This window comes from Vigna unguiculata, chromosome 1 (genome assembly GCF_004118075.2).
Source record: "Vigna unguiculata cultivar IT97K-499-35 chromosome 1, ASM411807v1, whole genome shotgun sequence".
Classification (NCBI taxonomy): domain Eukaryota; kingdom Viridiplantae; phylum Streptophyta; class Magnoliopsida; order Fabales; family Fabaceae; genus Vigna; species Vigna unguiculata.
In genome coordinates, this window is record NC_040279.1 from 25,134,539 (window position 1) to 25,146,776 (window position 12,238).

Here is a 12,238-nt window from a genome sequence, read left to right on the forward strand (position 1 = left end):
CTTTGACACTGCAACCACATCTACTCCCACCGAATAGGTGATCATCGCAAAAGGGAAAACATACAACACGAGACAGACACACAACAAGCAAGGGTAAGCTAATCTGATTAAAAGAATCATACAGTTCAATTATAAACAGAAATCATGCAATCTTTGTCATTTTCACTAGAATCACATAGACCACCACAACCACAATGCAGATATATTACTCTAGACTCGATATCCGGATTATGTAAGCGACATTGGATCTCTGGGTGGCTTGCACCTGTGACGGTTCCCAAACTCTGCAGAGTTGGACACAAGGAGTTATCACCCGACCGCTCACAGGGTAAGTCCCCTTCGCGTCTAAGACTTGATCAAGTCCAAAGACTAGGACCTCCTGCTACTCCTCACGACATAATCCATTCTGCTCTATATGAGCTTGAATGATTATTGGAGTTTCAGGATACCAACCCATACGGAGTCCTTATGTCCTTACATACGCTAAAACATTCCTCTTAGAATTTCCCTTGAAATCCTAATTCAACCACATCTTCTCATAATTTGTATTCATCCAATTTAATCATACGATACATTAATGGTAGCATTCCAACCATACAGGGCCTAAGTTGCACAAGGATACATAAAAACATACATTTCCACCAAAGAAAACAGAATTAGAGCACTATTACTACATTAGCTCTCGCTCAGGCTAAAAAGTCTAGCCTAGGCGATAGGTCATCTCGCTCAGGCGAGCCAGTCTCGCCTAGGCGAGACACTAACAGTGGCAAAAAGAGAAAACCTGGGCGAACTCTCGCTCAGGCTAGGCTGGTTCGCCTATGCGAGACCGTCTCTCGCTCAGGCGACCCCAGCTCGTCTAGGCGAGACTTCGCGCAGGAACAGAAGTGCGTCTCCTGGTGTTTTCGCTCAGGCTAAAGAGTGGTTAGCTTCCCTTACCTGTTATCATGTTTAGACAGCTTTATAAACGTCAACGCCTTAAAAACGTCAACACCTCTAACTCCACAGGATGCTCTATCTACACATAGAAACATCACAAGAACGATCAGGACATACCGTTATGATCACTGATCAACAGAGACTCATACTGATGATTAAAACGTCGCATGCAAGCGGAAGAGGGCTTGCATGCAACAGAAAACAGAAAAAGACTAAAAAGATAGCGGAAACTCAACTTACGCGAACGGAGAAACTGATGTCCAATTTGAAGAGCTTGCCGAGAGGATCAATCCTACGGTCTCGGTTCTTCAATCAGATGACCAGAGAGACAGAACCTCTAGAGAGAAGTCAGAGAACTCTAGAAAAGTGGTTTCTAGAGAGATGGTGTGTTTTAAAATAATGAAACTCGTTTATAACAATTCTATTTATACTAAAACCTTTTAATATTAAAATAATCGAGTCTCACTATTTTTAAACCACTATTACTTTTAAAACGCCATTTTCTAGGGTCTTACAGTTTCTCCCAAATTATGTTTATCTCAAATTAATATAAACCCTAATTATGATTTTAAGGATTCTTTTATGAAATTGGTATGAACCCTCATTATAATTTTTCCCAAATTATTATAACCCTTAATTATGAAATTTAGGGATTTTGTGTTCTTCGGTGCCTATGGTATCTTTTTTTTTTAAGTTTTGAATTTATACAATGTTGCTTATTTAATTAAAGTGGTATGAGTTTTGTTATGTTTTGTACTGTGATAATTGTGATTTGTGAATATAAATTTTATTTTTTCTATATAGGCGAGAGGTGATAAATTTACATTAGAAAGATTACAGTAAAAAGTAAAAAAAAAAAAATTTAAAGAGGAAGGTTTGTGATAAAGATGAAAAAAAATAACTAAACTTGAGAAATTTCATGAAAACCAAGAATTCAAGACAATATAAGACAAATCTCTAAAGTTCTTAGAGTTACATATAATGAATTTAAAAATTCATTAGAACACAATCCGGAAAAAACGGTCTCAAATTTGACAATACCACCAAATCAAATTGATGAAGTACAAAAAACTTATCTAAAATGGTATTTATGGTTTGGTATCATGATATAATAGCGAATGATAATAATATTTTTTTTTTGAATTTTACTATTATGTGTACTTGTTTTAAGTAGAGGAAATGAAGAGAAAAGATGAAGAGCTTTTTTCTCTAACTAAAAACAAATTATATATAACAAATCCAATTTGGCACTCCTACAATTTTTGTCCAATTTTTGTCCAAGTTCTGCCAATATATATATATATATATATATATATATATATATATTATATATAATTACTATATTCAACTTTAATAATGGTAACTATCAAAATATTATTTAAGTATTTTGAGATAGATAAAAACTTGTATAAAAGTTTTATTTATATAAAATTTAAAATGATCATTTTTAATTTTTATAGAATGTATGATTTTTCGTTTAGTCTACATAGACTATTTTTCTTTTATTTTTATTTTCTAAAATTTAAATGATTATTTAAGTAACATCTATAACAATATATAAAGATGATTCTTCTTTTGTGTCCATATTTTAAAATATCAATTTTACCCTTTAAAATATAATTATTTATTAAATTTTTAAAAATTAACCGTCACTTTTAAAAAATATACACATATAACCTAATATTGTATCACAACATTAATTAACGACATGTAAAAATTGTAATTTTTAATTAAAAAAACTAATAAAAAGAAAAAAAAATGCTCCGGGAGTACAGACCTAAATCAGTGATGAAACCCCCTTTCATCCAACTCGATTGGAGGAGGGTTGTAAATTGATCTGTTTATACATTTACAGGAGAACCAAACGAGTGTTTCGAGCAGCGGCGCGTGTGGGCCTTCTCCGAACCCTGTTCCACACCGTTCCAACGAACCAATTCTGAGTCTCAATCTCAGGTTTTTTTCTCCTTTTTCTTCCTTGTTTCCTCTCCTGCACCTTAATTCCATTCATTTCCACTCACTGTCTGCACTTTATCCTTCGCAATTAGCCTCTGCCCCGTTCAAATCCCTTTTCTCTTTCTTTGCAAAATAGTTTTCGCGCTTTTTTCCCCACACCGCTCACCTGGTAAACCCTAGTTACTCAATTGCATAAACCTTTTTGTACTGCCAACTATATACTTCAACAAGTTGCTGTTGCTTTCAGATTTCCTCGTTGTTTAGTTTGCACACGCTGCTGTTTGGTTTGACATTGGATTGTATGTATCCATTATTTTTCCAGCTTTGACAATTTTTCAATAAAATTTTGTATCTTATTTGATTTGTGCTCATGCTCTGGATTTATTTTATTTTTGCGTGTACTATCAGAATCTGTGTGCTGTTTGGAGGTTGATATTACTATCAGTTATGTAGTGTTATTTAGGAATATTTGCTTTGGAAGTTACTGCTTATTGTCAATAAGTTATTGATTTGTTCTATTTGATATGAATGGGAAAAAGGTTCTGTGATCCGAACAAAACCTTGGATTTGAACTGCATATAATCATACTACTTATAATCAGTTGCTTCTATGTTCAACATTTGCAGCTGTTTGTTTGTTTGTTACGTGTGCAATTCAATGATTTTTTTCTTCCAGTAACCAAACTGAACTGTTTGTTAGGAGAAGTTTGAAAAGTTGTAACTTTTAATCTTCCCTTAAGTGGTTGTGCTAAAGCACCAATGATTGTAGTACACAACCTACAATAGCCTGTTTCAACTTTCTCTTAATCTTTGGGTTTGTTCCCCAATTGCATTCTTCCTGTTTACGAATTGGCTAATGGTTTTTATTCTTTTCTTAAATTGGTACCTTCACGAAACCAAGCTGAAAGTGGATTTGATATTTTTCGTAACTGGAATCTGTGGCGAGTCATAGCGGGCTGTAGGAGTTCAAGGGTTTGAATTAAGATAGAGAAGCTTTAACTCAAGATTTAGATGATGCGGTTTCAGTTTCTAATCTGCTATAACTGTTATATTATAACATCAGTTCTGTTCAAGAGGTGGAAGAGAAATAAACATATGAAAGGAAAACAGAGTCTGTCATAAAGCTATGGTTAAACAATTGTGATGCGAGTTTGATTGTAAAGTACACTTAACTGAACTAAGCAAATCCCTTCACACAATTCGTTTTTTTCCTTGCAAGACAACGACAATTATTGTTTGGTCATATTTGCAGCTTGATTTAGCCGCTAGCTAAAGCATACATACTCTCAACACCCCCCCAACCCCCACTACCACTGTTCTTTGATATACAATTTCCTCCAAAAGAGAAGTTTACTTTCGTTTATCAAGGCAGACAATTACCTACTCTTCTATGAAGAACATTTTTCTTATACTTCGTATTTATATTTAAGATCAAGTAATCAACTGAAAGGTAAGTCACCCCTTAGCTGTGCTCTGTGTAAATTGACATCTGATTATCAGAATTTATTGTATACTTAGTGGGAGAAAATTTCGTTTTTAGTGGATTATTTTGCTTTAACAAATGTTGCCTTATAATTTTTACCTTTCACATTTGTTTTTGGTGTTTTCGTTTTTTTGAGGGTTGGGGAAGACTCTTGAAGATTTATTTATCATCATGCTTTTAATTGCAACTGTAGATGAAGACCTGTGGAATTAATTTAAAAGTCATTGACTAACTTTAATGTAACTCTTTTTGGGATCTTAATCTGATTCTTATTTTTCTGTTTCAGTGAGGTTTTGGAAATTTAACCCTTTCAATTCTGAGCGAAGTTCAACATGCAAGTTTTTCCAAGTGAAGGTGAAAGTGCTCTGTCAGTTGTTGGTCCAAGGCCAATGGAATGGTCTACTGTTCCATATAATGCCCCTCAAGCTCCTGGGCCAAATGGAAAGCAGCGGACCTCAAGTTTGGAATCACCAATCATGTTGCTGTCAGGTCACCAGAGTGCTATATATACCATGAAGTTCAATCCAGCAGGATCAGTTGTTGCATCTGGATCTCATGACAGGGAAATTTTCCTCTGGAATGTGCATGGGGATTGCAAGAACTTCATGGTTCTGAAAGGTCACAAGAATGCAGTTTTAGATCTTCACTGGACTACTGATGGGACACAGATAATTTCTGCCAGCCCTGATAAAACAGTGAGGGCATGGGATGTGGAAACAGGAAAACAAATAAAGAAAATGGTAGAACATCTCTCATACGTTAATTCATGTTGTCCTTCTCGAAGGGGACCACCTCTTGTTGTTAGTGGCTCCGATGATGGAACTGCTAAATTATGGGATATGCGTCAAAGGGGTTCCATCCAAACATTCCCGGATAAATACCAGATTACTGCTGTTGGGTTCTCTGATGCATCAGATAAGATCTTCACCGGTGGTATTGATAATGATGTCAAGATTTGGGATTTGCGTAAAGGTGAAGTTACCATGACATTGCAAGGTCATCAAGATATGATTACTGGTATGCAGTTGAGTCCTGATGGGTCATACCTTCTTACAAACGGCATGGATTGCAAGCTTTGCATTTGGGACATGCGCCCATATGCTCCACAAAATCGCTGTGTGAAGGTGTTGGAAGGGCACCAACACAACTTTGAGAAGAACTTGTTGAAGTGTGGTTGGTCTCCTGATGGAAGCAAGGTAACAGCTGGTAGTTCTGATCGAATGGTTTACATCTGGGATACCACTTCTCGTCGCATCTTGTATAAGCTTCCTGGTCACAATGGGTCTGTTAATGAGTGTGTTTTTCATCCCAATGAGCCTATTATTGGATCTTGCAGCAGTGACAAGCAGATTTATCTGGGGGAGATATGAAGCCCAACGTTTAGGAACTTGCCAAATGAAATGAGCATGCTAGTGCTTTTGACAAACTTTAGGGAATGCTAAACTTTAGAAATCCTGAATTCCTTCTGTTGTTTCCTGATGCATGAATTCAGTGACTGTATAATGTTCCGCTAAAAGCATTATATCTATGTTCTTTACTAATTGATGTGATTTGAGATTTAACGTTGGTAATTCGTTTCATTTTGCGTAGGAGGGTTTTTCTGAAAGCTTTATTCCCGAAGAATTTGATTAACTTTTCAAATGAGAAATGTTTGTAATTCATCCTTGGTATATGTATTTTTTTTAAAGAATTATTGCTAATTAGGTATATTTCACGTAGATCTTGTTAAATTATTTGTCATATTCTTGATTTACAAATGAATGAACTTGTTTTCGTGGTTATTATTCAAATTCATTTTTATTTTAGTGGTGAATTTTCATATTGATTGGACATAGATAATATTTAGTTACATATATCTTCCATCTTTATATTTATATTTGTCTTCATGTAAGTCTTAATTTTAAATTACTAAAAAATTTAATTTATTAGATAATGTAAAAAATTTAGGTATAATTATTAATTTAGTTCTCTAATTTTTTGGTTTGATTCAATTTTGTCTCCTTATTATTGGTTCGTTCAATTTAGCTTTTCAATTATTTTAAAAAGTTCAAATTATTCATCTCCGTTAACTTGGTGAATCACATATCTTGAATACATGAATATGTGAATATGAGTTATAGGTAATTGAACCATGTGTGGTGTGGCTAGGTAATTAGCATCAGGTCCTGATATGTGAGGGTGCATTATTGCCTTTGGCAGTTATCTGGATTAAAGAACGACCTAATTTGGGTGCCAAAACCAGTAGAATTGCGCTATTGGTGTGGCGCCTGGTGGCCTATGGGTATTTGCCAAGCGATAGGATCACCATGCACATCCTTGGGTACGCGGCGCCTGGCGGCGAGGTGCGTACCGCCAAGCGATAGACCCTGAGACAGTGTGTTTGTTTACAGCCTAGCGCCTGGCGACGAGTGTGTTTTGCTAGGTGATTTGTGCAGGATTTTCGCTTGCGGCGCTTAGGCAGCGACATGTGATAACGCGCAACCAGGAACTCTTTCTTGCTTCTGTTATCATTTAATGATGTAAGACTTGGATCAAGAGATGTTGTGCCATAAGCGGGTAGGTTCATGAATGGTGGTAAACACGTGATGGTTTGAGCAGGGAGGTTCGTATGTTTCGTGCTCACACTTGAGAGATGCTGCGAGCGGGGATGTTCGTAGTTGATGGATCACATGTGTTGGACTACGAGCAGGGAGGTTCGTAGAGGCAAGACCACAAATAGATAGGTTAGTGAGAGCATTATATACCCTTTCTGTTTGTGTTTGGTGATGATCGTGTGATGTGTCACATGGGAGCAGATGATATTCTAGGTGATATTGTTGATGCATAAGGACGGAGAGAGGGATAGCATGGGACCCTTGGCTAGAGATTTTGATTATAATTGTTTTAATATAGTTGGTGTTTTTGAACTTATAATACATTAGTGAACGAGTTTATTTTAATTTTAAGCGTGATGGATAAATTTTAAATTTTTCCACATTTGAGAATAATAAATATAACGTTTGATTTTTAATTATTATTTATTTATTTTAATTAAGTAATTTTCAGTAAGAATATTTTTGACAAATGTTGACCACTCGACCAACCTACTTATTTGAATTTATTTGAGATTGAGTTTAGTGTTCATTTATATGTGGTAGATGGTGCTTTGTGGTCACAAAGCATAGTGTGACTACGCATATGAAATTTTTTTGTTCATTTTCTTCGAAATATATATAATTATAATTATCCATTCAACCAATTTCATTGTCTTCGAAATTAACTATATTTATTTTTTTTAATTACAAAAATAATTGTTAAATTTTTTTTATTTTAATTTGAATTTTTTAAAGTAAAATGGTAAAGTATTTTTTTAATACCAATATTACATGCATTAATTTTTAATTTAAATACAAATCATCAACATTTTCTTTTAAACTAATTTTAGTTCAATCATTCTTTGTTTTATATTATTTTTAACTATAAGGACAAATATATAATCTTATAATTTTATCTATTTTTTTAATCTATTATAATATTTTCCTAACTGTCATTTCAAATTCATTCAATCTCACCTTTCAATTCTTAAAGTAAATAATACCATAATTCTCTCTATTCCCTTAAATCCTTCTATATACTTTACCCAAATTCATCCAATATGAACAAAAATATTATATATATATATATATATATATATATATATATATATATATATATAAAACATAATTTTACAAACTTAACCAAATTTAAAATTTTATATGATAATAATTAATATATAAAATAATAAAAAAGATTTGAACCGCATGATCTCATAGTTTAAATATTAAAATACCATTAAATTAAAAAATAATATTCAAATTTTCTTTTCGTAATAACAATATAAATTTCTAAATAATGATTGAACAATCCATCTCTATAACAAATTTAATATATATATATATATATATATATATATATATATATATATATATATATATATATATTAAAAAAACATGTTTGGATATAGGGACCTATACCTATCTAAAACACTTAATTTATCTTGACTCTCTCTTCTTTGTAACTTTTTTCACTCAGTCTCCTTTTTATCTCTCCCATTCGGTTGTCCAGAGACGATCGGGTACCTGTTGATAAGGCTCTGATGCTTAAGTCAATTCAAGTGCGTTCGGGTGAAAACAATTAATGCTGTAATAAATACGAAGTAAAAGTCTTTACCAATTTATCTTAGGCTCCTATTTATAGTTTTTTTATATGGGCCTATGATTAGGGTTTTCTTAATCATCGCCAAATTGCTTTTTAAACTTGATTACTGACTTGTTTTACTTTAATTTTCAGGTTTTACCTCTTGGTCCGCCCGGCTGACGCGGCTAGGCATCTTACAAACCGATCGACCATGTTCTTGCATCCAAATAGTTTGACGAGAATGACAAATCATGGTTGATGTTCGTCAATGCTCACATTAAGAAGAGTCTCAATGTGATTTTCAATTACATATGGCCGATCGACCGCTTTTCCTCAAGCCATTCGGTTGTGAGCTCCCTAAAATCATTCTGGAGAAATTGTCACATCAACAACCCACTGGATTGTCCGCCTTGCCAAGGCCTGACTGGGGTGTTGATAGGTGATACGGTACAAAACATATTAATTTATTCACCCCAATTCAATTGCCTTTTTTTTTCTTCTGTGGGGCAGTGTTCCTAGTTTCACAAGAATGACCGAGACCATGCATATATTTTCAAAGCTACAATTTTGATCTCTATTAGTGAACAATGGGGTTCTAGAATATGAGGAACTTTTGGCATTTGTGTTTTCTCTTATTTTCATATAATTTATACCCTTTGTTAACTATTAATTTGGATTAATGAGAAAAAATAGAATTAAGTGAAATATAAAGGAATGGTATAATTACAAATTAAATAAAATTCAATTATACTTAGATTTGCACTCACTTATACATTACAAATTTATTAACTTATCTCTAGTCGATCCAAAATATTCTTTTATGTCAAGATAAATATGTACATATTGGGGAAAGGGTCACATGGACCCACTGAGATGACTACAACCTGAAGGGCCGAATATACTCCAGCCTGATAATCAATCCAGGCACGCACCAATGTGCTAATCCGAATATACTACATCCTAAAGCCTGAAGGGCCGAGTATACTCCAGCCTGGTAATCAATCCTGGCGAGCACCAATGTGGTAATCCGAACATACTCCATCCTAGGAAGTTTCGTAGTACACAAGCTTATCAAGGCAGATAGGTAATCTGAAGGTAAGAGAGGAAGTCGTGATGGTTAACTAAGGAATAAGTCTTAATGTCTTTGGCATAAGAGCAGAGGATACCTCGACAAAGTAAGTTATAATATATACTGAGCCTGTGCGGAAGAGATAGAGCGGTATGAAAGGAATTAGATTAATTAAGCACAGCTAATGAAACATAAAACCAATTAAGCAATGTAAACCCTAGGCCCATAGGGTTTGGCCCATTAAAGTAGTATAAAAGGCACTATTCACGAGGTAAAGATGCTATGCTATTTTTACTATTACTGTCATTTATTGCTCTGACACTGACTTGAACGTCAGAGTGGCATTGTAGGCCCCCACCAGCGCACTCTTCATCGGAAGGAGATACTCAGGCACTCGGAAGGAGATACTCAGGCACTCAGAAGGAGATACTCAAGCACTTGGAAGGAGATACTTAGGCTCCTGAACTTTGGAACTGAGGTGAAGAATGTAACATCCCTAAGGAATATTACTGATATTAAGCAATTAAAAATTCGAAAATAAATACTGCATTTATAATATACACTATTTCCCAAAACACGGGAAATATAAAACTTTAAAAGTTAAAATCATTAAATCCAGGAGTCCAAAAATTCATGAAACTGAATAAAAGTCTATGGCTCCCGCCAGGATTACATAATATCCTCAAAACGAAAGTAATAAACATATGTATATACAAAAATTATCCCCTGCTAGCCCTTACTTCGAGTCTACGCATCACCTGGCTCACCTGTCACATCATCTGCTCCCGGATAATAATTTATCCGATCATCGCCATACACACACAGATAGGGTGAGCTATGCACAAGAAAAATATAAACAGATATAAGAAATAAATATGCTTCCAAACCCAAAATAACATAATCAAATTTCTTATACTCTCCAAATCATCCAACCATGACCTCATAGTCCTTCATGAGTCATATGCATGAACTAGATCTTGGGACTTCATTGTGCTTCCACGAAACTAACTCATTTGTGGTCCAACCCTATGAGCCTATCCCGCTCATAGTCCTGCCCTACAGACTCCTCGTCTGTAGTAAAAACATCCAAGTCTCATAACTTGGACCCTGGCACGCACGCAATCACCATACTATGGACTCCTCGCCCAATAGTAGCCGACGGGAACATAACAGTTCCTTGCCCATCGTGCGCCCGACACATGCAATCACCATACTAAGGACTCCTCGCCCATTAGTAGCCGACAGGAACTTAACCAGTTCCTTGCCCATCATGTGTCCAACCACCAAGCACATCTCAGACCCCTATTGGACTTAGTCCTTCAAGCCCAAACACCACACCACATGCATATACATCCTAACTTTCATATAAGTAGCCAAAACACACTTACAAGCATGTAGAAACACAATAACATGCATAAACTTGCTTAAGCTAGGGACTTCTCGCCCGAGCTAAGCCCTCAGCCTCGCCTAGGCTAACCCACCTCGTCTGAGCGAGCTTAAAACAATGACCACACCACGTTATCTCGCTTAGGTGAGATCCTCTCGCCTGGGCGAGTCACACCTTCGCCCAAAACAACACATAGACCTCGCCTAGACGAGGTTTCAACAAAAACATCACAACTGATCCCGATATCTCGCTTAGGCGAGACCTTATCGCCTGAGCGAGACCCTAGTTCGCTCAAACCTCCAAACTCCCTCGCCTGGGCGGAAAATCGCGCTCAATCATACTTGAACTCGTCGCCATCTCGCTTAGGCGAGCCACCCTCGCCTAAGCGAGGGTATCACTCACTCAATACTAAAAATAGCTCTCCTGGACGAGCTACAAAGCCTCTAAACCAGAAACGTCGCTCTACAATTCTCGCTTAGGCGAGATGGACTCGCTTGGGCGAGAATTGCAGGGTCTTGCCTCTGTACACACTCTCAAGTCACCAAAACCAATACCAAACAACTTTTAAAACACGAGCAATGCAATCAAATGGCACGACAACTCCAGAAGCAGGTTTTATACTCTTTCAATCCACACAAAATGCAAAACCCAATTATTCACCCCCATTCGTTACCAAAACTCTCATTCATTACCATACAATTGCATAAAAAGTTTGATCCCACCACACTACCAAAACCCTTCCCTTTGGCTTTTATAGGTGCCTTTAAGATGGATTTTAAAACTTCCCACCCTCTTGGCTGCCTCCAAGGTTCTCTACCTTTCCACCTTCACTCCAAACCAAATTTAATAAAAATAAAGGTTAAGTTCTGTCTACCAAGGTTTGAACTCATGACCTTCCACTCATAAGGCCAAAGCACAACCACTATGCCAATTCACATTTGGTGATATACACAATCAACATAAGTTTACATTTCAAATTCCATACCCTTACATATTATTAAAAATAAATCATAAATCAACAATACATAATTGGCATACATAAGACTCGAACCCAAGTCCTCTCACACAATTAAGTACTCTCAACCACTTGAGCTAGTAATTTTCCACATCACATAAACCAATAATTAATGCCATAAAGGCGCTTTCTACCCGCATTTATTAATTAATTAATTAATTAATAAATTAATTTTTCCCAGGTCTTACAAAGAAGTTGGACGTGTGCATTTACTAAGTTCATTGGTCCTTACATAACTTAT

The 12,238-nt window shown here is 35.6% G+C and overlaps 1 protein-coding gene across 2 annotated transcripts; it reads left to right on the plus strand.

Annotated features, from left to right (window-relative positions):
• The first annotated feature begins 2,664 nt into the window (after positions 1–2,664).
• Positions 2,665–5,958, plus strand: LOC114193019 (U5 small nuclear ribonucleoprotein 40 kDa protein). Of its 2 annotated transcripts, none has more exons than XM_028082712.1 (2): positions 2,665–2,889; positions 4,658–5,958. In XM_028082712.1, the coding sequence occupies exon 2, from the start codon at positions 4,704–4,706 to the stop codon at positions 5,739–5,741; it is 1,038 nt and encodes a 345-aa protein (XP_027938513.1). In that variant the 5' UTR covers positions 2,665–2,889; positions 4,658–4,703; the 3' UTR covers positions 5,742–5,958. The 2 variants fall into 2 exon arrangements, with proteins under 2 accessions (XP_027938513.1, XP_027938520.1); XM_028082719.1 differs by lacking the exon at positions 2,665–2,889 and adding an exon at positions 2,917–3,188.
• The last annotated feature ends 6,280 nt before the right edge of the window (positions 5,959–12,238 follow it).